This window comes from Urtica dioica, chromosome 1 (genome assembly GCF_054948205.1).
Source record: "Urtica dioica subsp. dioica isolate 48M chromosome 1, U.dioica_male_clone48M_v1_H2, whole genome shotgun sequence".
NCBI classification, from domain to species: domain Eukaryota; kingdom Viridiplantae; phylum Streptophyta; class Magnoliopsida; order Rosales; family Urticaceae; genus Urtica; species Urtica dioica.
In genome coordinates, this window is record NC_142756.1 from 23,390,840 (window position 1) to 23,417,835 (window position 26,996).

General features: G+C 39.0%; 2 protein-coding genes and 1 long non-coding RNA gene across 3 annotated transcripts; 1 reads left to right on the top strand and 2 right to left on the bottom strand.

Annotated features, from left to right (window-relative positions):
* Nucleotides 1-13,669: 13,669 nt before the first annotated feature.
* Nucleotides 13,670-20,726, bottom strand: LOC149407810 (cyclin-dependent kinase C-2 C-like). The gene is made up of 9 exons (XM_089615562.1): nucleotides 19,975-20,726; nucleotides 18,707-18,991; nucleotides 15,841-16,158; nucleotides 15,529-15,756; nucleotides 15,330-15,427; nucleotides 15,136-15,241; nucleotides 14,294-14,791; nucleotides 14,082-14,214; nucleotides 13,670-13,994 (listed from the first exon to the last, which is right to left on the bottom strand). Exons 1-9 carry the CDS (start codon nucleotides 20,281-20,283, stop codon nucleotides 13,987-13,989), a joined length of 1,983 nt encoding a protein of 660 aa, XP_089471688.1. The 5' UTR covers nucleotides 20,284-20,726; the 3' UTR covers nucleotides 13,670-13,986.
* LOC149407811 (uncharacterized) lies at nucleotides 16,556-17,807 on the top strand. Its single transcript, XR_016301567.1, has 3 exons — nucleotides 16,556-16,669; nucleotides 16,752-17,209; nucleotides 17,337-17,807. It is a non-coding gene; the product is annotated as an uncharacterized LOC149407811 (long non-coding RNA).
* Nucleotides 20,727-21,839: 1,113 nt separating the features above from the next.
* On the bottom strand, nucleotides 21,840-25,947 carry LOC149407812 (putative WRKY transcription factor 3). Its single transcript, XM_089615571.1, has 4 exons — nucleotides 25,334-25,947; nucleotides 24,017-24,681; nucleotides 23,733-23,891; nucleotides 21,840-22,566 (listed from the first exon to the last, which is right to left on the bottom strand). The coding sequence occupies exons 1-4, from the start codon at nucleotides 25,778-25,780 to the stop codon at nucleotides 22,398-22,400; spliced, it is 1,440 nt and encodes a 479-aa protein (XP_089471697.1). The 5' UTR covers nucleotides 25,781-25,947; the 3' UTR covers nucleotides 21,840-22,397.
* Nucleotides 25,948-26,996: the final 1,049 nt, after the last annotated feature.

Sequence of the window (26,996 nt, forward strand, 5' to 3'; positions counted from 1 at the left end):
AGGAATAGTTAAACTGGAAGCTAAGTCAAAACAAAAAGGAAAGTTGTCAAAAGGGTATTTTTGTCTTTTGAGACATAGCATGAATTGAATGTCAATAAATTTTTTGACATTGTCATATGATGACAAATGAAGTTAAAACCTCACGGCCAAGTTAAAGAATTTGGGCCTTGAAGATTAATTTCATTTCATGGAATTTTATGTGAAAATTCTTAATGGGCTTTTCTTATTTTGTCATGAACAAATAAAGAAACATGTAGAAGCATGTTCTAGACTCAAAATTTCGTGCATACCATAGTGAGAAAGAGGAAATTATTTTGTGCATTGATGTATGAAGATACTTGCCAAAAGAAAAAGAGGAAACAAATTTCCTCCATGAGGAAAGGGAATTTCGGCCACCAAGCAAGAGAGAACAAAAGAGGAAACAAATCCAAGCCTTCTAGAAGGTGTCTTGGCCGTGTGACTCTAAGGAAAAAAGGGAAATAATTTGCTCATGAAAATGTGATATTCTATAGAAGAGGAAACTACCTTATTGAAGGTAATCCCTCCCCTATAAATAGAGGCCTCATTCTCATTGTTTATTCATTCCACATAAGTTAGAGATTGAGAGCCTCTCTCTCTAGAACTTGTGGCCGCCCCTCTCCTCTCTCTCTCTAGTCAATTTCGTTTTATTGTTTTGGCACCTAGGTCCTCATTTGACCTAGAGTTTAGCTCTGCGACTTCAAGACTCGTTCTTAAGTCGTAGTGTTTAAAAGTGCCCACTCACTGATTCCTTTTATTTCGAGTGATTTAGTGATAGAAACTTTCGTGGTTGCTCGAGGTGCCGAGGAAAGAAAGAGAGACGTGCTGCGAGGGGAGACGAGCGTTGCAAACTTTCCAAAAGCTTCTCAAAGTTCAAGCTTCAAGAAAGGGTAGTAAACTTCTATGCTCATTATAGTTTTTATTTATATGTATTTGCTCTTTGTCTAGGTTAGTAAAAAACTGTTTTTACTTGAAAAGAAAATTTTTAAAATTCCGCCGCTTTGCGAAGCGTTAAACTTTTTCTTAAACCCTAGATCAATTCCAACAAGATTTGCATGAACAAACTCTTGATGGTTTGTTTAAAACAATATATTCACAATCTAAGGATCAAAGGGATATTGATCTCAGTATGATTGTTAGGAGAACCTATTATGTCTGGGTATGAGACATTGAGAGTTGGAGACTCTATAGTTCTTCTTAGGTATCTTCTGAAGATACTAAATTGACACTAGGACAAAAATAGTCATCCGGTGCGACGATTGTCGCACCAAATACGTCAGAAGTCGTACCTAATAACTTATTAGGTGCGACATTAGGTGCGACAAAGTCGCACCTAAAAGTCCGCCGCTAAAGGCACTAGGTGCGACATGTCGCACCTAATAATCATACCTTTAGGTGCGAAACTTTCAGGTGCGACATTGTCGCACCGAATATGTTATTTTAATTAAAAAAATTACAAAATCAGAAATAGAGGGCGGGGAGGCTGATCTAGGCGGCGGGGCGGGGGGCTGGTCCAGGCGGCGGTGGGGCGGGCGGGCAGGGGGCTGGTCCAGGCGGCGGGGCGGGGCTGGTCCAGGCGGCGGCGGGGCAGGCTGAGAGAGATAGACAGAGTGAGAGACGACCGGTGAGACAGAGAGAGGGAAATAGAGGGGGACATACCAGGGAGGGCAGGCAGCGGCGGAGCGGAGAGGGATGGCGGCGGGGGCTGGCTAAGAGAGAGAGACAGAGTGAGACGGTGAGAGAGAGAGAGAGAGAGACGGCCGGTGAGACAGAAAGAGAGAGATGTGGACGTACCAGGGATGGCCGGCAGCGGCGGAGCAGGGAGGGATGGCGGCGGGGGCTGGCTGAGAGAGAGAGAGAGAGAGACAGAGTGAGACGGTGAGATAGAGAGTGAGAGACGGCCGGTGAGACAGAGAGAGAGAGGGGGACTTACCAGGGAGGGCCGGCAACGGTGGAGCTAGGAGGGACGGCGGCGGGGGCTGGCTGAGAGAGAGACAGAGAGAGACGGTGAGAGAGCGAGACAGAGTGAGACGGTGAGAGAGAGTGTGAGTGAATGTATGAAAAAAGGAGAAAGGTCGGGTTTAAAACCCTAAACTTATTGGGTGCGACATTGTCGCACCTAATAATCATATTGGGTGCGACAATATCGCACCCAATATGAAATCCCAGATCCAAAAAAAAATTCGGAGGGATTCGCTGACAACGTTAAATTTAAAACCCATTAGGTGCGACAATTTCATATTAGGTGCGACACTGTCGCACCGAATAACACTAAACATTAGCGAAATTTTTAGTCGTCCGGATGAGTATCCGGTGCGACATGTCGCACCGAATATGGTCTTAGGTGCGACATGTCGCACCTAATACCCTTCCGCACCAGAAATGTGAATTTGAAGTAGTGTGACCAGTGCACTTCTAGAGACAGTGTAACAACAAACCATTTAACCTCTTCTGTCTCAAAGTCACTATGTATGAATTGCATCATGCTTACCTCAATCCTGAAATGAGACATGTCACTTCATAGCTTACACACTCTCATTTGAGAAAGTCAGAGTTCTAGAATCACTATGTGATATAAACAAGACCTATTGATGAAGTACTAAGTTATGGAGATGTGATGAACAACTTTGTGAAAATCTCATAGATATGAAATTCATGTACAAGATTGCTGAAATGCAATGTATATCACATCATGCTTTGTTCCTTAGAATGTGAATAAATGAACTGGCCAGCGTCCAAATTGAGTCATGACTCTTTTGGATGAATTAATGTGACTTCTTAGCTCATCGTCAATAAATTATTTCTAACTTATTCACAAGTGACAAAGGTGTAAGGTCAAGTTTCTGCGTCACTCGTATTTGGAGATTTGGAAATAATTAATGAGTTTCCGTTGTTACAACTAAATTCTCGAGTAAACTATGGACCAGTGGATTTATCGAATTAATTTTAAATATGTTAAGGTTATGAGAAATCTCGAATAAATAAAGGAATTATCGAGTTTATCTCGATTAATAAATTAATTCCGAGGAAATATTCCGGAAATTAATTTAAGAAATAAATTTTCAAAAATGAGAATTAATTCCGAGAAACCTTAAATATATTTTAATTTATCGTTAACGAACGAGAAAATTCTCGGTTCAAATCATATAATTATAGTCCGTTTGGTTATGAATTTAATTAAATAATTATATGAAAAGGACATGGTTGTAACAATTTTTAAGGGACCCATTTGAAAAAAAAACAAGGAAAAGAGATTGGTTTGTGAATTAGAGGATTATTTTGAGGTTGCCACGTCATCAATCAAAGAAGTGGGATATTTTTAAGTGATGTTTATCCCTTTGCCGAGTGAAAGAAGGGGAATTGACACAAATAATATCATCTCAATGTCACTTACCATATTTAGCTCAAAACCAAAAAATTGACACATATAATACCTATCCCAATGAGTAAAGACTATTATACCCCCAAATTTCATTTAAACGAATAAAAAAAATTCCCTCTATTTTCTCTTCACTTCCCTCGCGCCTCTTCATCTTCTTCACCTCTCTCAGCCCTCTCTCGCCGAAAATTTCGCCCATTTCTTCACCCCCAAATCTCAGCCATTCTCTCGCCGAAAATCTCGCCCATTTCTTCACCCCCAAAAATCTCTCAACTTCATCCTTACTCTCTTTCTCTTTCTTTCTCTCTCAACCCACGCAAGAACATACCCATTTCAATCTCGCCCATTTCTTCACCCCCGATTTCGGCGAAGGGTTTACCCATTTCGGTGACCAAGGCTATTACCCATTTCGGTGACCAAGAGCTATTACCCAGTTCTTCACCCCCGAGGCTTCAACCTAGATTTCGGTAGCGAGGCTTTACCCATTTTGGCGACCAAGATCTACTACCCATTTTGGTATGTGATTGTTTTGTGTGTGTTTGATTGAATTTGGGTATGGCTTTTGTGTTTTCTTGCATGTTTGTGTGTGTTTGATTGAATTTCGGTAGATTTTTATGTTTGTTTGCATGTTTGTGTGTGTTTGATTGAATCTCGGTAGGGTTTTTGTGTTTGTTGCATGTTTTTGTGTGTTCTAGATTTCGGCGACCAAGATTTAGGTATGTGTTTTGTTTGTGTGTGTTTGATCTTGGCTGTGCTTTAGATAGATCTCGGCGACCCATTTCAAATTTGCATGTGTGTGTGTGAGACTAATTAACTCGAGAATTCAGGATTAATTTTTGGGAGTTGCATGTTTGTTCGGTATTGTTGAGATTAATTATATTGTTGCCGAATTAATTTTTGTATGTGTTTGTTTGTGTGTGAGATTAATTAATTTGTATTCTCAGGTTTTTTGGACTATAGGTTTTGTTTGAAATTGTTGAGTTGAAATTTGGTCTTGAAGTTGTTTCGGCGACCCATTTCGGTATTGTTGAGATTAATTAATTTGTTGGTGGATTAATTTGTTTCTGGATTAATTAATTTGTATATGTTTATTTGTGTGTGAGATAAATTAATTTGTATTGTTGGTTTTTTGCACTGTAGGTTTTGTTTGAAATTGTTGAGTCGAAATTTGGTCTTGAAGTTGTTGAAATTTGGTGACTTGATTTGTTTTAGGTTTTAAACTTAGTCTATAATGACAAAGTCGAAATCGACCAAGGCCGATGAGGAGGCCTCAAAAAAGTGTCCGACGAAGTCCTAGGACGGCTTCGAAAAGGAAAATTATTTCGCCGTCCAAGACTTCCGATGATGACGACGCGTTCATGGTCGCACCACCAAAGATAAAAAAAAAAGGTATAGAATAAAAAGTAAGTGGCTTATTTAGAGTAATTTAAAGTGACGCATTGGTTTGTTTTGTGTTTGATATAGACTAAAAACAAGGCCGAGTCCTCGGGCATTGCGGCGACCTCGAAAAGTCCTACCACTTTCATTTCCCGAAAGGTGAGTGTCACAAACCCATTTGGATCCTGGTTCGTGACATATTGGTAACGAACTGGTTGAGTTCGTGACCGATGTGTCGAGAGCTCGCTAACTTCGTGACATATGTGTCACGGACTGACCCACTTCGTGACACTTCTGTCACGAAGTGGGTGACTTTGTGACACATCTGTCACGGAGTGAGCGAGTTCGTGACACATCGGTCACAAACTCAACCAGTTCGGGCCACATAGTAGATGTAATTGAGTTTATGTAATGGTTTCATTAATTATGTCATTGACTCATGTGTGTAGGAGTGGAAACGGTGTATACCAGAGGCCAACGTTGAAGGTTTTTCCTTTAACTTCCACGGGGGATTGGAAAATTTCCTCGCTCTCTTACTCGGCCGTAGCACCGAAACTCAAGCTGGCTTCGCCCAATCATATTTTTGGCAGTTTGTGGGGCAACCCAAAATAGTCCGGTCATCGGCGATTATAAGTCACCTGGTGTTGAGGACTGGGAGCTTTGAGGGAGAAACCACAGATGGGCTTCTAATTGAGATTGGAGGCCAAGTTCGGGAGTTTACGAAGAAAGACTTCCAGGAGATTACATTCCTCAAAGTCGTCGATGACTACAAGGAATTCAAGTTCGAGGGGGTTGTTTATGATGACAGCCTCTTCAAAAAATTCTTCCCAGGGAAGTATTTGAGTCGTAACTTGGTCAACCAATTCTTGGAGCCGAGCATGGATTGACCGATTGAAGTTCAGTTAAATTACCTGAAATTTTACTTTGTCTTGAATGTCCTCCTGGCGAACGACGTGAAGAACAGGACACCGTGCTTATAGCTCATTAAGGCGGTGGAGGACACGGACACATTCGGTCGCCATCCATGGGGCAACGTGGTGTGGAACTACCTTCTCGGCGAAGTCCGGAAGTTTGTGGAGAAAGGTGGCGAGCCATTGGAGCAAGGCAAAAAAAAAAAGCTCCATCTCCCCGGATTCATCGAGCCGCTTCAGGTTTGGGCGTACGAGTGTCTTCCTTTCCTGACAAACATGGGGGTTTGTCAGAGAGTCTCCACCACAGCTCGGCTAATAATGCGTCGGTGGAAGTCTATCAGACTTGTTCAGGATGCCGCCATGAGAGGAATCAACTTCAATGAGGTAAGAAATTTGTAGGTTAATTCATACTTAATATTGATCACACTCATTTGTTAACTTGTCCCACGTATAGGTTGAATTTCACGGACTCGACGACACTTCTTCAAGCGTTGCCATAGATAAGTTGTATATGGTCTTTTGCTTGAGAATCATACACTGGTATTCATGCGGATAACTGATGCAAGTTCTTTTTATAGAACTTTCATTAAATTGGTTTCCACTCAAGTGAAGTGGGAGAGCCGTGTTATGGGTGACCTTATTGCACGGTTCAGAGAGCACTTGTGTATGTGATGCAAGTGAACGTGTACGAAAAAGCTGTCGTAAAGTTTCGTTGTTCGTTCTGTCGTCGACCACCCCTTCTACGACGCTAGCGGTGGTGGACAAACGCCCGGAGAAGAAACCCAAAAAAGACGCCCCACAACCACAAGCACCACCACAACAACCACCATAACAACCACCACGACCACAAGCACGGACAGTTGAGGTAACACAATTTTGGGTTTCTATTTTAAGTTAAATAACCATTGCCCGTGACAGATGTGTCACGGAGTGAATCACTTCGTGGCACATCTGTCACGAAGTGGATCCACTCAGTGACACATCTGTCACGGAGTGGATTCACTTCGTGACACATTTGTCACGGAGTGGATTCATTCGTCAGCCAGCTTACGTTGTTATTTTGCTCATGGACAGTCCCGGCTCGACTATCTCGAAAATTCAGTTGGAAATCTCCACGATCGTTTCCTCTATATGCAAGAGGACTACATGAAGTTCAAAAAGGAGATTTTGGGAGCGGTGAAGAGCTACAGAGGAATGGGACACAAAATTCTATTGTTCTCTGACCTCACCATCAATTGCTCATCATATGAACTCGGAATGAGATATTTTAATTTTTTAAAATTTTATTTTATATTATCAGATATCTTACAATCAAACAATAAAGAAGCCATGTATGCTTCCAAAATCAAACCACACGTTGTACCTTAAATCAAAGAAAAGAAATAGATTTGTGCTTGAGAGAGAAGAAGACCTAAGTTCGTGGTTGAGGATGAGTCGGGAAGGGCGATAGAGGCAAAGTAGGGGAGGTAGAGCTGGGCCAAAGGAAAAGTCGTTTCTAGTCGAAGCATTTATCTTTCACAATAAAGTTATTTGGTTTCCCTTACACTCGTGAAGACCCAAAAGAGCTAACACAATGTCGATTGAATGGGAAAGTATCGTCTACAATGGTCCTTTAAAAAGATGATACATAATAATTGAATAACCGGATGAATAAACAAATTGAAATAAAGTGAGGAGGGTTGCGAGAAGATAACAAGATGAGAGAGAGAGAGAGAGAGAGAGAGAGAGAAGAAGAAGGACAAGGAGATAAATTGCAGGTTGATTTGTGAAAAGATTATTCCAACTTCAAGACTACGGGAACGGAAATACAGAGGATTTTTCTTACCTTACTCACGAAGATAACAGTGATAACGATTAATATCCAACCCTAGAAGGAAAGCCCCAATTTATTTTCAAATTTCAAATCAATGTCTAAGAAATTTGTTCAGCGTATCTCAGTCCCTAAATTTCTCTGCATTTATCTCCACTAGTACAAAAAAGACTTTTGGGTGCGAATTTTTTCGCACCCAAAAACACCTTTAGGTGCGACTTTAGGTGCGACTTTTCCGCACCCGAAAGTCCGCACCTAAAGGTCTTGGGTGCAAAAAGTCGCACCTAAAAGTCATAACTTTCGGGTGCGAATTTTAGGGGCGACTTTTCGCACCCATATTCGCACCCAATTAAGATTGAAAGTATGCTGAAAATAGTGGGAAAGTATTTTGGGTGCGAAAAAGTCGCACCCAAATTTGGCGGGTAAGCTTTTGGGCGCGACTTTTCGCACCAAAAAGTCATTTGCATTTACCTTTGAGTGCGAAAATGTCGCACCCAAATTTGGCGGGTAAGCTTTTGGGTGCGACTTTTCGCACCCAAAAGTTATTCCCCCTTGACTTTTAGGTGCGACAAGGTAAAAGTAATTTTTTTTTAAAATCTTTGTGCTCATATTATAAATAGCAGTAATTAAGATATTCATTAAATAAAATTGACTACTACATTCATTTGAAAATTCATTAGTTAATTTTAGTTAAAATATTCATTAAATAATATTAATTACATAATTATAATAAAAATTCCGATGTTTGATAAATAATTAAATAAACGTTTAATCCTATTCTTTTTCTTTCCATTTTCCCCTTCTTGGGGTTCTACGCCACTGCTTGATTGCACTACCTCCTCTTCCGCTAAATCTTCCTCGTGCGCTGTTCCCGCTCATCGTTCGCTCTCGGTGGAACTCTGCTGAAGTTGGCGGCGTCGTCTAAGCATCTGCCATTAAAACTGATGGTGGCGTCGTCTGAGGCATCGGCATCGGCATCATCTGAACGAATGAAGGAGAGATTATGAATTTTACGTTATTTTGAAGTCGGAATGAAAAAATTAGGGTTTTGAGATTAATTGGTTGGAAACTCTACCGAAATTTCGGCAGAGTTTCCCCTATAATACGAACAAACCAAAAACCTGCAAACTCATTTAAAAGCATATACAAATCATCCAAACACTATCCTTATAATTAACTAAACCTTAAACCGAGCCTCCGTGGCTTGGTTACAATGTTTTAATCTTAATATCCAACAAATCATGTAACTTAAGCATTTTACTAACCATAAATCTAACCATGTTATTTACTAAACAATTTCAAACTAAGTAACTAATAATATTATTTACAATTTACTTGAAAAATTAACAAACTAACTAATTATATCAACTTAAATTAGTTCAAACATAACATATGTTAATTCAATCCAAACATATCATTTACTAAATTACAAACGTAAACATGTTACTATACAATCTAAACGTGTTATTAAATTAATTCAAATTAACATTACTAAAATTAACATAACATTTGTTAATTCAATCCAAACATATCATTTACTAAATCACAAACCTAAGCATTTTATTATACAATCTAAACATGTTATTAAATTAATTTAAATTAACATTACTAAAATTAACATAACATTTGTTAATTCAATCCAAACATATCACTTACTAAATCACAAACCTAAGCATTTTAGTATACAATCTAAACATGTTATTAAATTAATTCAAACTAACATTACTAAAATTAACATAACATTTACAATATAACATTACTAACAAACTAAAATGTCTAATTAACATTTCAAATTAAGTAACTAATGATATTATTTACAATTTACTAATGTCATCAAGTAATAATTTCAAATTACAATTTACATATAAAACTAACCTAACTAAACTAAACTAGATATCTAATTAACTTTCTAATTAATTAGAGTACATATAAGAATATAAATAAATGAACTAATTACCTCTTGAAGAGCCGACGAGCAAGGACAGTGGCTTGAGGCTGTGAGCGACGGACAAAAGCTCGGGGTTGCGGTGAGACGTGCTCGGACGAAGGGAGAGAGGCTGTCGGAGTGGGACTGTCTCACAGGGAGAGCCTGTTTTGGGCAGCGGCACCGGGAGCCTTTTTTGGTAGCGGAGACCGTCTTCCTCGGGGTTGTCCCGGAAAACTATTTTCAGGGTGTTTTTGGACAGTCTCGAGGTTGAGACAACGAGGGACTAGGTTGAGACAACAAGAGACGGGACAGAGAGTTAGATTGAGAGGAAGAGAGAGAGAGAGAGAGAGAGAGAGAGAGAGAGAGAGAGAGAGAGAGAGAGAGAGAGATTACCGGTCGGAACTGGGTCGTGGAGATTGTGACTCGATCTCGATCTTCAGCCGGGACGCGCGAAGGGTGAAGACTCTGACTCGGCTCGTCGCTGGTGAAGCACGCCCGTGTCTCTGTGGCGGCGAGAGGCTGGAGGTCAGTCACTATCGGGGAGAAAGAGAAAGAGAACACTTACCGGATTGGTTGGTCGGTGAAGCACGCCTGAACACTAGTGAAGGCGCTGTGCATGACTCCGGTGAAGGCAAGAAATTTCTGCGACTCCGGTGAAGGCGTTGTGCAAGCTTCAATGTGGCTATGGAGTTCGTGAAGAAATTTGGGTTGTGGAGGTCGGAGATTGAATATTTTGCTGAGGGAAAAAGTGAGAGAGGCGGAGAGAAATGAAGAAGGCGAAGTGAAAAAATTGATTTTATAGAAATACCTAGAATTTAGGTGCGACTTTGTCGCACCCAAAGATCTGAATTGGACTTTTGGGTGCGACCAAATATAATGAACATAAATTAAAAAGAGGGAATGCAACGTAGAAAAAAGTGGGGGAAAATCGTGCCGCTCAAATTTTTGACTTTTGGGTGCGACTTAATCGCACCCAAATATCTGAATTGGACTTTTGGGTGCGACCAAATATAATGAACATAAATTAAAAAAGAGGGAATGCAAAGTAGAAAAAAAGTGGGGGAAAATCATGCCGCTCAAATTTTTGACTTTTGGGTGCGACTTAATCGCACCCGATGGACCTTTTTGGTGCGAAAAGTCGCACCCAATGGACCTTTGGGTGCGAAAAGTCGCACCCATTGTTTTAACCGGTCAAAATTTATACAAAAGGGGGGGAAAAGACCGCTTAAAACATTTGGACTTTTGGGTGCGACAAAGTCGCACCCAAAAGTTAACCTTAATTTTTAGGTGCGACTTTGTCGCACCCAAAGGTATTAATGAACTTTTGAGTGCGACTTTTCGCACCAAAATTTAAAAAAATCAGCGAAAATTTTTAGTTGGTTCAATGTCTTTTGGATGCGACTTTTCGCACCCGAAAGTCTTTTTTGGTGCGACTTTTAGGTGCGAAAAGTCGCACCCAAAAGTCATCCGCACCGAAAAACTGTATTTGTAGTAGTGCTCTTTCTTTCGATCTCTATCTCACCGTCTCTCTCTTCTTCTCTGTTCTCTGTGTTTTCAAAAACCTTGTGAACGAAGAAAAAAACCTCGTGAATGAAGAAAAAACCGTCCAAAACAAGAGAATCAGCACAATATATGTAAGTATGTATCAACGAAGGAATGACAACCAAAGCCACCCAAAAAAAAAACTGAAGTATCTCAACATTATTGGGTAAAAATAGTTATGAAAGTAACTTTGCATTCTAAGTTATTCTATTATATAGATATAGATTATCTTTGAAGATTTTGCTTTTATTTATCTAGTGATTTGAAGTTTTTGTCTCTATCTTTCTAGCCATTTCAAAAAAATTTAACAAAAATATTTTGACGTTTTACTTACTAATTTTTTGTTTTTTTTTTTTGTTTTCATAAAGTGTTCAAGATTGAGATTAATTTTCAAATATGAAGTACCATTAAACTTAATTTCTCATGTTTCCCATCCATTTACCATAGCCATATAGCTCAACTTTTTTTAAGGAGACGATATTTTAAAATCCAAGTTTTAATTTGTCAACTTTAAACTAAGTGAAAAAAAAAGGTGTTGTAAATTTGCAGTCAAACTCAAAACTAAACTATGAAATTGTGATGTAGCCAACGTCTCCAAACGTTTAGGAAAATATTCAATGACAATTATATTTGACGTAAATATTTTTATATTAAACATGTTATATTTAACAAAAAAAATGTAAATAATATGACAATTAATGTCTTAATTAGTGAACTCCGGCGGAATCACTCAATTTCGAGTTCATATGAGGAAAATATGGATTTTTGAAGTTTTGATGAGGAAAAAAACCGTATGAGAGAAAAAAAAATTACTGTAGCAAAAAACAACGGTTGGAAGAACAAAATGAAATTTTTTTAATGGCTTATTCAAATGTCACCTCATCTGTTTGATTATTTTTTTTAATAAGTTTCCAAATGTTGGATATATCGTGATTGTTGGATCTTTAATCCAACATCGTGATCTTTAGAATGACCTAGTAAGTTACAAATTTCTTTAAAAAAAAAAAAAACTCACTGCTACTATTATGCTATTGATATTTAATGATTACTCGAACAAAAATAAGGCAATTAGATCAATTGGTCAATATTTCACTTTTGTTTTTTAAATAATAAAAAGTTTGTTTTATTAATAAAATAGTTTACGAAGCCCGCTAGTAACAATTAATTAAAGAGAACACGAAATAATGATAAAAGTGTAGTGAATTTTTATTTTATCTTTTAACCATTTTCTAACGCGATAAAGTACTTTATGTTAACCGGAATTGTTTTATTAAATAAAAGAGTAAATGGCGGCAAAAATCTCTGAAGTTTCCAGAAACAGTTAAGTTAGTCCCTATTCTTTTTTTTTTAACGGCGAAAGTCCTTGATGTTTAGTTTTCCTAATTCCGTAGGTCCTTAACCCCATTTTGACGTTAATAAGTAACGATGTTAGGTAAAAAACGTTAGTTTTGACTGAAAACATATTTTAAGTTAGAAATTAAACAAATAAAGGAAATAAAAACAAATAAAACAGCAGGCAAAGATCCGACGATGGCTCCGCCGAAGCAGCCGGCGGCGATGGACCACTCCTCGGCCGCCGGAGAGAAGGAGACTTTCCACATGCTCCTTCCGACAGCGCCGATGGCGTCCGCAAGGTCCTCGCTCGAGGTTGACGACGACCTTCGTCGCAGGTCCGGGCAGGGCTGATCTTTACCAGACAACCACGGGGAGATCAGGCGAGAAGATGTCGAACCCAAGCGGGGGCGACTTCCAGCGCGCGGCCACGAAGAACCCGGGCGAGGGAGAAGATCCGGTGGACCCGGGATGGCGCTTTCCACCAAGCCGGGCGCGACCTCCGAGCGGTCGGGATCTACGAGCTTGTCCCCGCTGGCGCTCTTGTCTCGGCCGAGTCCAACGCGAAGGAAGCTCGCGCCCCCGTCCCTGCTGGCACTCCCGTCCCGGCCGAAGCCCTCGTCCCGGCCGAGCCCAGGACGAAGGAAGCTCGCGCCCCCGTCCCGGCCGAGCTCGCCACTGAATGCTTCGCCGACACGACGGTGGTTAGGGTTTCGGGCTCGTGGAGGGTCCACTGCTTCAGTCTGAGTCAGGTAAGTTATTTCCTTTATTTGTTTAATTTCTAACTTACAATATGTTTTCAGTCAAAACTAACGTTTTTGACCTAAAATCGTTACTTATTAACGTCAAAATGGGGTTAAGGACCTACGGAATTAGGAAAACTAAACATTAATGACTTTCACCATTAAAAACAAAAAATAGGGACTAACTTAGTTGTTTCTAGAAACTTTAGAGACTTTTACCGCCATTTACTCTAAATAAAATTGTAAGATATGTCGTATTCTACGCCAATAGAATGCTATTATTAAGAAGATATTCCGTATGAATTTATCGTAATATTTGGGAGAAAGAAGGGGCGAAATGGGAAAGGAAGGATTAGGGTTTGTGTTGGGAAAGGCATGTATATAAGGAGGCAAGGAAGCGAGGAAGAAGAAGAAAGCGCCCAAGGCCGAGCGCTGACCTCTTGAGGTAGAGGCGGCGTGGTATTTCCACTGGAGATAAGGTATCATCCAACTATGTGGCGCACGGTAACTCGTGTGTGGGCGCACATTCACACTGGGCCTTCCATGGCCACTCTCCTGCTTTTTCTCCATTGCAGCTCTGAGTGACCATTCTTGCCCTACATACACACACACACCTCTCTCTCTTCCTATATTCTCGCTTCACCCATTGCTAACACAATTTATTTAAAAAGAAAAAAAATAGCCTCTTTGCTTAGAACTCTCATTCATTTAGATTAGTTTACATTTATCTCTGTATGATTTTTTGCTTTTCTTTTTTTGCGGGTTTCTTTCTCTGTGTGTATAGTGTAATACAGTGGCACCAAACCCTAAATAATTTGGGGTCCAAAATTTAACCTCAATTTCTCTGAGCTCTGACCCTCGAACCGTATTTACATGTATCATCGAGTTTGGAGTCATATGAAGAGGATTTGATGACTTTACTTTTAGTTCGTTAATCTCCCTCTCCTTCATTTCTCTACCAAAAAAAAAAATATAAAAGATAAATGATTCATTTAGCATCACCACTTTTTGGAATTTGACATGACTAAATTCATGGTAGTACCTCTCTCGAATCTCGATTTCCGAGCGGCTTGTCGTATATGATTCTCGTTGCTGTGCAACAGTTCGTCGATCCTCTGTGGTCGTAGCAACAATGGTCCCGAGAACTCAATGTGGTTTTCCTCGTTGTCGAAATCCTATGAAAAAAAACAGATTGGTTTAGGACGATGAGAAAGAGATTGATAATTGGAAATGGGTGTCGTTGTTTTTTCTTACCATGCTCTTGGGCAGAGACGCCATGTGGGATATCTCCGGCGACCTGTACTCGAAATCAGCCGACTCATGGTGATGGTGGAGACTCAAACCCCTCGCAGGCTTTCTCATCTCGCGCCTCGAACCGGCTCTGACCATCATCGTGTGATGGTGATCATGATCTTGAACATGGGTCCCATTTTTTGTGCCGTAAGTCGGGTTGGCAAAAGACGGGTCAAACCGTGACCCGTTTGAGACCACAGAGGTGGTATCGTCTTTTCTCCGCCCGGTCGCTGCTGTGGATGCTGCTGCCCACGCGAAGCCACTCGATGCTGAAACCGGCACTGGCCCTGAGAATGCCCCGTTGCCTCCAGTGGTGCCGCCACCTTCGCCGGTGCCCATCCGGTAGCTCTCGGACACTGTGTCGAATGTTGGCTTGAAAGTGTCGTTGCGCCGGTGGTGGGCCGGTGGTTTCTCCGCCTGAGTTTGGCCTTCGACCGATGCGTTGTTCTCTCGTACTTCCTGCGGATGAGGACAAGATTAAAACCGTTGAGCCAATTGATAATCCGGTGTATTGAGTTCAAGTTAAGAAGGAAAACCAATTGAACTAATTACTTAATCGTCCACTTTGCAATCTTATTAAACAAGAAAAGAATTTCCTCCATCTATCAAGAGTTTAATTTTTTTGCTAGTATGATGATCATCATCTACTTGGTGTTAACTATCCAAATGAACGGTTCAGAAGCTAGAGACTCTTACAACGATTGCAGTGAATTACCAGTTTTCTTTATAAGAAGAAAAATCTTTGTGATATAACTTGGTTAATCAAGTTGTAACCTAAAAGAAAATTGGTTGGAAGAATGAACCTCTTTTGGTGCGAACTTGGTCATCAAGGTTTGTTGTTGCAGGGTTTGACGGGATCTCCGTGGTTTCCTTGTTGCAACAGGGTGTCTGATGTTACCGTGCTTTCTTCTGTTGCAAGTAACACGATTCATCTGGTTAGGGTGGTATGAAGTGGGAGTGAAATAAATCTTGAATTCATCTAAAAGTAAAAAATTACTTATGTGCATCATCGCGGTTCTTGGCATCCATTTCCTTGGTTGGCGGATACTTTGGGAGGCTTGAGGGGTCGCAAGCGTAAGGCTGAGTTCTGAAGTACTGTACTTTGCACATATATATATATATATATATATATTATATATCAACCGAAGGACAATCATAAATGTGCAGAGGAATCAGAGAGAGCTTCTCAGGTCTACCTGAGAAATTAGGGCTGAGGAGGCGGTCCCGCGCTTGCAGGGCTCCACGGAAAGGAAGATCTCGATCAATTCGAGAGCCGTGGATGGGACGTCTCTGAAACGCTCCTTGAGAGAGCTCTCGTAAGGGTGTTGGGGTCTGAACATGGTCGTGTGAGGGAGCCTCGATTTGGACCAGTAATCCTCCGAGGGAGACCCGCACAGCTTGAAGATCTTGTGCAGTTGTTCAACCTTTTGACACCAATCACCAAGAGATAAATAAGCAAGCAAACTCTCTTAGTCTCTAACATGATAATATCTAGTTTTGTGTTATACCTCAGTTCTTCCTTTGAGTACGGGTCTCCTTGCGAAGAGCTCAGCGAAGACGCAGCCGATGCTCCAGAGGTCAACGGAGACACCGTAGGTGGTGGAGCCCATGAGAAGCTCGGGTGGGCGGTACCACAGAGTAACCACTCGGCTTGTCAGAGACTGCCTGTTCTTGGTGGTCACGATGTTGGCCAACCCGAAATCTCCGAGCTTGAGGACTCCTTGGTTGTTCAACAGGATGTTGGACACTTTGATGTCTCTGTGGATTATGCCTCTCAAATGGCAGTGCTCCACTGCAGATAGTAGCTGCCTCATGTAACACTTAACCTATGCAACAAGAAATATGAACACACACAACTTTATTTCTTGCCAATTCTTATTAAATGGCAAAATCCATATATATATATATATATATATATATATATATATATATATATATACATTGGACCCTTTAAACTAACCGTGGTTATTAAAAAAATGATAAATGACATTTTTGGTCCCTCATCTTTGACCACTTTAACAAGTTGCATCCCGAACGAAAAAAACTGATTTATCAATCCTTTATGATAGTCATTTTTTCACTTTCAGTCCTTTTGTTAGCATTGTTGTTAAAATTGACTGAAAATTCTCACGTGTAGAACAAAAAAAAGGAAATTATCAAAATACCCTTAACTATTATACTTCCTAATATTGTTAATAGATAAATAAATAAATACATCTTCTTTCTCTGACTGGGCAAGAAGAAGAAAAAAAGAAGCTTGGCGAAGGAAAATCGAGACGCTTACTTTCCGAAGGGAAGGGAAATTCGCGGAGCTGAGCTGATCTGAGGCTGATCGAGGTATTTCAGTTTCGTTTTCTTTAGTTCCGATGCACGATCAGAGAAATTTTAATTTTAATTGCGTGGATTTTGATTTCGCAAGGTTCAACTATGGCGTCTGTGTTTCTATACCACGTGGTGGGCGATTTGACGGTGGGGAAGCCGGAGATGGTGGAGTTTTACGAGAGCGAGACTGTCGAATCGGCGATTCGCGCGATCGGAGAGTCGACAGATGGAGGGATAGCGGTGTAGAAGAAGAGATCGACGGTGGTCGGGAAGATTGAGAACGCGAAAATGAAGCAACGAACAAAAATGACGAGACATTTGAGGGATGATTGAATTCGAAGAAAAAACAGAGTAAAAAGACTACAATGCAAAGAAAAACGAATTACCTGTAGAAGGTTTTGGTTGAGGAGATTGTAATTTGGACCTCGCATCTCGGTGACTCCATAGCTGCGGGGCGTCTCAGGTCGGTCCTCGTCCTCGTTGAAATTCTTCCAGCTGTAAGCCGACATTTTGAGACCGACCTTGGCAATGAAGTTTCTTCTTTGCTGATGAGAGGTTTGTGAGTTTTGGTCTGGAAATTACTGATTCCCTCGTATTATCGTTGTACCTGGAGCTTGATCGAAGTTTGAAGCATCTTCTAGAATCCCTCAATTTTTTTTTTGTCTTTTTTGAATTACTTCAGAAACATGTGCGAGGGTGAGAAATTGGATACTGGGTTTGTGGAAACAGACAAGGAATTTTTAGAACTGTTGAACTGTGGTGGGGATAGCAACGGAGGAGGAGGACAGATATTTCGCGATTTGTCTTGGGATTTCACTTTGAGAGAGCACAGAGAGACGAACAGGACGAAGGATTTGGAGATCCTGGTCGATAATGGCGGTTCTACGATGAGGGCTAGTTTGAAGAAGGCCAAGCGAAAGTCCATGAGCGAAGAACCCGACGTTTACATGGAGAGCAAGAGCGAGGATTTCGAACCACCGCTCGCTGTCGGCGGCGACAGAGCCGAGGATGAGGATTTCGAACCACCGCTCGCTGTCGAAGAGGATACTGTGATGGTTTATTTTTTATTTTATTAATTTTAATTGTAATATGATTTGTTTTTTAATTTATTATTAAATTACGATTTTGTCCTCATTTAAAAAGCACATGATAAGCACATGATCCATTTTTCATCTGTTTTGACGGTTTTTTTAACAGAATGACTGAAAGTGAAAAAATGACTATCATAAAGGATTGATAAAGCAGTTTTTTTCGTTCGAGGTGTAACTTTTAAAGTGGTCAAAGATGAGAGACCAAAAATGTCATTAATTCTTAAAAAAAAATGGTCCAGTAGATATATAGTCACATAAAACAATGGATTTTACTATTTAGTCAACTTTTTGTAAGTTTTTAATAAACGGCCACGAAAATTTATTTACAAGATCAAATTAATGTAAATCCTCTAAAATTATCAATTGATAAATTCTTAGATAAGATTGGCTAAATGGGTAAGTTATCTAATTATTTGTAGTTGAAAATATATCACAAGAAGTAGGTCTTCATTAGTGTCAAAATAAGTCTCAGATCGTCTTTGTGTTGATACAAAGCTTATAAAATTAGTCGTCCAGATTACCAATTATGCATTTTTTACTCTCCTCTGAGAAAAGAGAATGAACATATGTTTAATTTGTAACAATTTTCATTATTAATTTTGTGCACCTTTAAAAATTGAAGTTGTATTCAAAATTATTGTATACTTATAAAAGTTATTTAAGTTTCTAAATATGTTTTAGGTTCGGCAGCTGTTCAATTTCATTAAAAGAAAAGTCGTCGAGGAAATTTCTACAATATTACGATAAAAAATAGTTCGAGGACTGTTTGTTCAAAAATTTAATCTACAGATCAAATAGTTCTGAAATTATTTGCTCTAAGAACATTGCAACTACAATCTATATATATTATTTCACGCACTTCTATTTATGGTTCCTATGAAACTAAATTGCAACAAATAGTATTGCATCTATGTTTTTAAGAGAAGAATGAATTGAAAAAAAAGAAAGAAAGAAAAAAAACCTGAGATTCGGTGAATTTGACATCCGGAGAAGAAACAAGACCAGCGAGGTCGTGTTCCATGTACTCGAAGACAAGGTAAATGCTGTTCGAGGATCCGGATGTGATGACTCCTTCGAGTCGCATGATGTTGGGGTGGTCGAGCCGCCGAAGAATTGTGATCTCGCGAGCCATGAACCGAACGCTCTCCGGCTGAAAATTGTCGAACCGCACCTTCTTCAGGGCAACCATTCTCCCGGTTTCAACCTCCCTCGCTCGGAACACACTGCTATACGTCCCTTGCCCGATCTTCACAAGTGGCCAAAAAGAAGAAAGTTACTTCCTTTAGAAGAAACGAAAAACGGGGTTGACAATAAATTTGGAGTCGCCAACTAAACTTAAGTGGGTCAATTGCTAAAAAGAAGGTGCAAATAAGAATTTAGAAAAAAAAAGAGCATGTATAAATATTATATTGTAACTATTTAAGAAATAAGAATAATAAAAAGTTTTGTTACCAAAACAAAATAGTTGGTACTTAGTAAGAAGGCAATGATTAATTTACAATACAAAATTTAAACAGTTAGGGGGGCCAAGGAACCCTCTCTATTGGCTGTGTAGTGCCGTGTCGACCACCGAACTTGAAATGTGTTTATTTTTTGTTCAGTAAAAAAAAAAAAAAAAGAACAACACTTGACTACAAACATGAAAAAATGTTATGTAAGTACCGTGTCTAAGTGACAATGATTATAATATTTGATACCAATAGGCAATAGTCTTAGGTGATTGTTTTGAAATGTTTACGTGTTATATTATAACTATATGATGTGAAACTTTTGTTTACGCTAAATCAAGAAGAAGAAAAAAAAAATGTATATTTAGAGGTTTTGTGTGGCCGAAAAATATGTGAGGAAGTAGACAAAGACGATATTTAAAAAAAAAAAAAAATTATATCAAGATATGCAAGTAAGATTTCTATTCATTATTTGGAGTTAAAATACAAACACACTAAAACTGTTGATATAAGCAGTTTAAATGTCTTTATCCTTTTTTTATTTATTTATTTATGCAAGTGAATATAAGCAGTCCTGAATATAAGCATTAAATTTTCTGATAGCCAGCCAGCTCTATCGATGCAACATTTTTTATTTTAACAACATTCGTTACGTATACCAGATTCTAATTTTTGAATATTAGAAAAAAGCTATGAATACGAACAGAATATAACACAGCGATTTTGATCACCACAAACCGAAAACGATAACCAATTTCGGCTCTTTTTTTGCCCGTGTTACCTTTTCCAATTTGGCGAAGGAATCGGCTCGGAGAGGAATCCAGCCGTGGATGGCCTCCCCGGCGGCGGCGCTGAGCCACGGCGGCCATCCGGCGGAGACCTGCTCGGCGTTCACGTGGCGATAAGACAGCCCTACCTTCACCCCGAACGGCGCCGAGGCCGAAGCCGTCGACGACGACGAAACCCTAGCCTGAGATCCGGTCTCCTTCCTCGACTTCCTCGCCTCCGCCGGTCGATCGAAGCCTCCCTTGAGCGACGGCGAACTCACCGCCGCCGGAGGATTATCTTCCTTCGAGCTTATGCAACCCATACATCCAATATTTTGGCGCCACAAAATTATTCCCTGACCCGAAGAACCGATCAACAGAGGAAGAAGGAAAAAGAAAAAGCTCGACAATGTAGGATCATGAAAGAGAGAGCGACATTTGGAAGAATGAAAACAGAAATGAGGCAAAGAGAGAATCGGATTACGAATCAGAATCCATCTCCGCCTACATTACCAGGATTTGATTGCCCTAAAAAAAGAAAAACCCTGAAGAACAACGAGACCACAACGAAGAAGAAGAAGATAGAGCCAAAAATAACAACAAAATAAAAGTCATAATTAGTTGTTTTATTAGAGGTAATTAAAAAATAAATAAAAATGATAAAAGAAAAAAAAAAGGCTAAATTTGCAATATGAAGTGTTTAATGTGATTGGGATTTGGCGAGACGAACGGAGAGAAGAGATCGAGCGGAAAAAAGAAACTGTCCGAAAGGAATGGAAAAAAAGAATAAAAAAGAAACGACAAGAACAACGCTATTGTCTTTTTTTTTTCTTCTTCTTTTTTTTCTATTATTTTGTTTTAATTTTTTTTCCGTGGGACCATATTTGGGTGATCACTCCATTTGTGGGGTTTTCGCGCTTTAATTTATTTTTTCAACTAGAGAGAAGAATTATAAAATGGAGGGAAAAGGTGAAATGTAACGGTTTACTTGTTATCTCTCTCTACAGAGATGTAATTATGAGCTGAGGAGAGAGAAAGAGAATATTAATTAACACTTAACAGCTCCACAGAAACATAAATGATATATTGGACCATGCCACCATGGAATAGAATTGAAGAACTGATGTACTTCGATTTAATGGAAAGTTTGACTCTAACTACTCGTATACATTTTTTTTCATTAACTATTTGTTATTAAGACATTAAACTTTGATTAAGTTTTGATTTTAGGATCTTGAACGACGGAGTTGCAAACGAAATTTTCCTGATACGCACACATTCCAATAAAATAAAACAATCTGCTTTAGTAAATTTAGGGATTAGATTTATCTTCTAAAGAATAAGCAACTTAAATTTCTTTTCTTATAAATCCTTGATTCTAATTTATACATGAAAGAAAAAGAAATATTGACAAATTTGAGCGCAACATATTAGCACACGCCTGTTTTTTATTGCCATAATCAATCATGGAAAGCAATGCACACTTCAATGTCCCGTATGTTTATACAAACAAAATAATTAGGCTAAATTATATGCGATTAATGATCAGTTATGAAGTTCGTGATCCGCCAGTCACTTTTGTCGTTGAATAATTTCAAAAGTTGGTCTTCAACGTTTCTCTCTTTTTCCTTTTTCCTCTTTTTAGTCCTTTCTTTCTTGGTATAACCACCCTATGTTTGCTTGCTATTTAGATCTTGATTCTCCCTCAAAATAATATAAAGAAAGGAAAGAAGAAAAAAAGTTTCATATTTGGTCGTATGAGAAACATTGCAAGTTTGCAACTAGAGATATTAAAGAAAAAGTAGAAACAGAAATAGAGCTGTGCTGTGACTTGAGATGTGAAGCAGATTATAATAGAGCAGACATAACATATCAAATATGTTGCAAAGTTGGTTTGGTTACAAGATACAAGTACAACCAAACCATAGATATTTTACATAGTGGAAAATATAACCAATAGATTTCAAGGAATTTTGTTACAACTGTTTCCCAATCAAGATGGGTAGCAATATTCATTATAATAATCATTATTATTATAATATTAACATAAACATTTCTGAATGCAAATGTACAGAGAAGATCTCATAAAAGGGTATACCATTCCTGTGCATTAGTAAATACAAGACAACAAAACAGGCCCATCACAAAAAAAAAAAAAAAAAAATACAAAACATCAAATACTAAACCCCCTTTTGAAAGAAAAAAAAAAAAAAAAACCCTGTCAAAATGATCTCATTCTTTTTTCCTATAATTTTTTTTTTGGACCATGTTAGTCAGTGATCGAAATCGACTGGTAACCTTACCCGGGGGGGGGGGGGGGGGGGCAGATTTACCACCGTGATTTGCTCTTTTTTACTTCTTCTTTTAGCCAGAAAAAAAGTATTTGCACTAACGACCTTGTTTTGATTTTTTTTTTTAAATAATTGACCAACCGGTTTCAAACACGAGCGTTATTATTTGCCGTGCTGTGACTGCTGTTTCTTGCGGCGGGGACATCGTGATTATGCTTTCCCTCATATGTTGTGATCACAGCTTTGGCATCGGTCGAAGCTCTTTCGACATGTTTTCGGACATTGCAACCCGGGCTTGTGCATTTGTAATAGCTCCTGTCGAAAAGAGAGCGACATTTCATACAAAAATTATCCCAAAAAGAGATATAGATAAATTAACGGGATATTCACAACCGAAATTATCAAGGAGAATATGATGTCAAGTTCTGATATGATCACAAGCAACAACACCGTATGAAGGAGAGGTCATCATTGATGATGAACCACATGGATAAAGATAAATGGTTAGCTTAAACAGAACATAGATAATTTTCTCTACCCAATGTAAGTTAGAGAAGGGCAATGTTTACATTCCATCACTGTATTTAGCAACCAACCAGAGAGAGACAGAAGAGAATTCAGATTGAAAAGACAGATTTGTAATTTCTTCCCTAACGGATAGTAAATTAATAAATCCAAGATACCTTTTAAAACAAACTTCCGTCAGTTCATTGCCAGTAGATTAGAACCACATAACTTGAAGTAAATTATATTAATTAAAAATGAATTAAATCTTTTTAAGAACCTAGTCACCCTATGCTAAAATAAGTAGTCAATATATGCAGCATATTTTGGAAATCTATAATTAGCTTCTTACTTCTATAAGATCTTTGGGTTGATGATGCTAAATCTGTTAGCATTGCGCTATTTTTAGCAAAACCAATGACACTTTAAGAAGATAAAAAAAAGTTAGGGAATTATGTTCATTTTTCAATGAGAATGTGGCACTGATCATAAGCGTGGCACTGAAGAGTTCGTAACGGTGACCGAAACCAAATCATATCACGAGCTGTTATTTATGTTGATAGAAGCCTGGAAATCATACAAACCCATGCACATTTAAACAAAAAAAGGCGATACATGATTCTTATCTCAGCTTACTTACCTTTTGCTCTTTTAACAAACCATCTCTATCTCACTTATTCAATTTGAACCCGGCAACTAACCATAAGTAACCACACACTATATGTGAAAAAACACGAAGGTCCTAGTTCCTCTACCATTTAATAGACTCTTGTTAAGAAAATAGGCAAGGAGCTAAAAGAAAACTTCATAGCCATTCAACTGATCTGGTCAACAACGAAGTTCAAATAATGAAAATTCAAATAAATTAATGCTTGGGTAATTCTGTTTTCTGTACGCTAGCTGGATACAGTGAAACAGAATATGCATAAAAAAATCACAGAGAGATGTATGAATGAATGAACGGAGAAAGAGCAAACCTTGGATGAGGATTTCCTTTGACCACTTTCTGTCCATACTTGCGCCATCTGTAGCCGTCATCCAAAAGATCAACTTCACTTCTTGTTTGAACTATGATTTTGGGCTCCGTGACGGTCTTGTGCGATAAAGATGCCTCTGACGGCCCAACCTCGACATTTCTAAATTTCGGCAAGTTAAACATTTTAGCCCTCAATAAATAACAAGATTTAAAAGGTCACAAGTTAATCTCACGACCAATGCATTCTGAGATGAAAAAAAAAAAACTATTCAAGTTGAATATCACCTTCTCTTGGCATTTGGTCCATCAGCATCAGCGTCATCTTCTCTTACCTCTCCATCACCCAAATCTTCGCTGTCACTCGGCGCTTGCCCGGCTTCTTGATCCCTTTCGGAGACCGACCGGGTCAACGAAGCTCCGTTAGAGACGTGTATATTCGCCGCCGCCCTATTTTCAGACTTGACATTGTTGGGGTCGCCACTATCTCTGGAGCGCTTCCCGGGCTGAGGCACGTCGTGGTTATGCTGCCCTTTGTAGATGATCTCGGTGATCTGTCCGTCCGGAGACCGCTCCACCTTCTTCTTCACGGGACAGTTCAGGTGCGTGCACTTGTAATAGCTCCGCGGGAATTCGCTCCCTTTGACCTGCTTTTGACCGTACTTTCGCCAGTTGTACCCGTCGTCGGCGGGCTTGTCGGTGGCGGCGTTGGACGGGCCTTGCTGGTGCTTGCGATCGGACGACTCCATTCTCAGGCCCGACGTCGACGGCCCTGCATGTTGACTCTGTAAAGGCTCGGTCTTTACGAAAGACGGGTCTGTGGGTCTCGTCATCTGCGCCGCCGAGGAAGAAGCCGGGTATTCAATTTGCATAGCCGGCATTTGGGACTGCGCAAAAGCCGCTTGAGCTGTGACTTGTGCCAAAGCTTGCTGGTGCGACATTCCAAACGGGCTCTGTGTAGGTTTTCAGGCAAACAAACTGAGGAATGAACCAACACTCACACACACAAACACATTAAAGTCTTCATTTTTATTTTACTAATTTTGTTTGTAATGGTTTTCAACGTGAATTAGTTCTGTGACATTAGTTTGGTTGACCAGAATTCGTGATTATCTTGCCGGAAAACAAAAAAGATACATACAAAAAAAACCTAACATTTTCAAAGTAGAATAGAACATATACCAAATTCATAGAACCACACTGAAATTTTCATTTTTATTCCTTCTTTCTGCTTTTTCTCAAAATTTGTAACTAAAAGGGACTTAATTTAGCATGAAATGGTTCTATAAATTGAGTTTGGTTTATCAGAACTCGTACTTCTCAACTTTATCATCGCACAAAGAAAAAAAATATTTAAACCCTAACATTTTTCAAAGCCACGAAAGAACAGATGCCAAAATAGAAGAATCACTCTACACCCACACACACACTTACGTTTACGCAAATTAGAAGCTGAAATGGACTCTGTTAAACATAAATTGTTCTATAAGTTGACTTTAGTTTATCAGAATTGATTATGAACATTATCATAACAAGAGTAAACATATTCAAAACCCTAACATTTCTAAAGTCCAAAACAATAGACACCACAGGATCGTAACTTACCGGCGGCGAGAAGAAACCCGGCGAGTTCAACAGCCCGGAAGGACTTAACCCCGGCGACATCATGAAAAGCGACTGCGGATTCGCCACCACCAAATTAAACGGTCTGCTCTGCTTGAACCCAAACGACGCCGGAGAAGCCGAGGAGGAATCCTTCTCTCTCTCCTTATCCCAAGCGCCGTCAAACGCAAGGGTCGGCCTGGCCAGCGGCGACGCAATTGCTCCGGCGAGAAGCTGAGTGAAAGATCTCTGGTCCGAATCCGGAGTTCCATCGGCGAAGAATCGCGAGACCAAGGTCAACGGTCCAGGGCTCGCTCCCGCGCCGGAGAAGAACGCGTCCATCGAAGGTCTCGGAGGAAGCGTGATCGTCGGTCTTCCCGCCGTCGCCGCGGAGGCGTGACCTGGACCTCCGGTGAAGGAAAACCTCTCTGGGTCTTCGTTCTTCGCCATTAATGGAATATCAAATCAAAGGTGTGGATTATTGAGTTTATCCGAAAACCCTTGATTTAGTTCTCTTTTAAAAGAAGAAGAAAACGAAGAATAAATATACAAATAGAATTGTCTCTTCGTAATTTCGTATAGAAAGAGAAAGAGAAAGAGAGAGAGGAGAGGGAAAAAAAAAGGTTGAGCTTTTTGGCGATTTCTTGCTATCCTGGAATTCAAGTGGAAAGTCCACCAAGTAATTATGTTGAAAATGACATTTTTGTTTCTCCTTTTTTAATTAATTGTTTTCTTTTTTTATTTATCCACTTGAGTTGAGTTTCTCTTCATTTGTTTTTTGTTTTTGTTTTTTTTTTTTTTATTATTGTGGGGAGTTGTCGGTAATTGGCGGCGGCTTGAGCTTTGGTCTTAAGCTTTTGTGCCCAAAATGAACAAGAATATCTGTGCTTCGCTATTTTATTATATAAAATATAAAGAATTATCATTTTAAATAATGGTGAAAAATATGTAGGCTAAGTGGCTAACATTATAACAGAAGATGTAGACACAAATTTTAGAAATCATGTGAAAATTCATACTTTTCTTTTTATAAATTTATTATATTATTAATTATGATTAATTAAAAATATATAATACATAAAAATATAAATTTTATGGATGTCAATAATTTTACTATACCCAAATATATTGTAATTTATGATATAAATTAAACTTATCATCTAATTTATTAAGTTATGGATTTTCTTAAATATAGTGAATAAACATATTTATTTAAATTACGAGAAATTATGGAAATAAACTTAGCTAGATATTGATAATTACTTGCATCCAGATTTCTTGAACTTTCTATTTTATCATAGCATGTTGTAAACAATGGTTACAAATATGTACAAAAATCGACTTGAATATAAAGTAATGTTGTTGTTATTATTGGAAAATAAATAGATGGTGAGAATTGGTTGACTTTATTACCCAATAAGATCGGCACTTAATAAATAGATTATACTACCAAATGTTTATTCATGAGATTCAGACAAAAGGAGTTGTCCACCACCAAACATGTCACAAAATTCCATTTCGTATCTTTCACATCTAATGCCGAGCTACTTTCTTCTCGTATGTATTTTCATTATTTGTTCATTTATTTCCTAATCGTATATATTTATATTATTTATTCAATATTATATTTCCTTATAAAAAAAACTCGTATTATATTTGCAGTTAT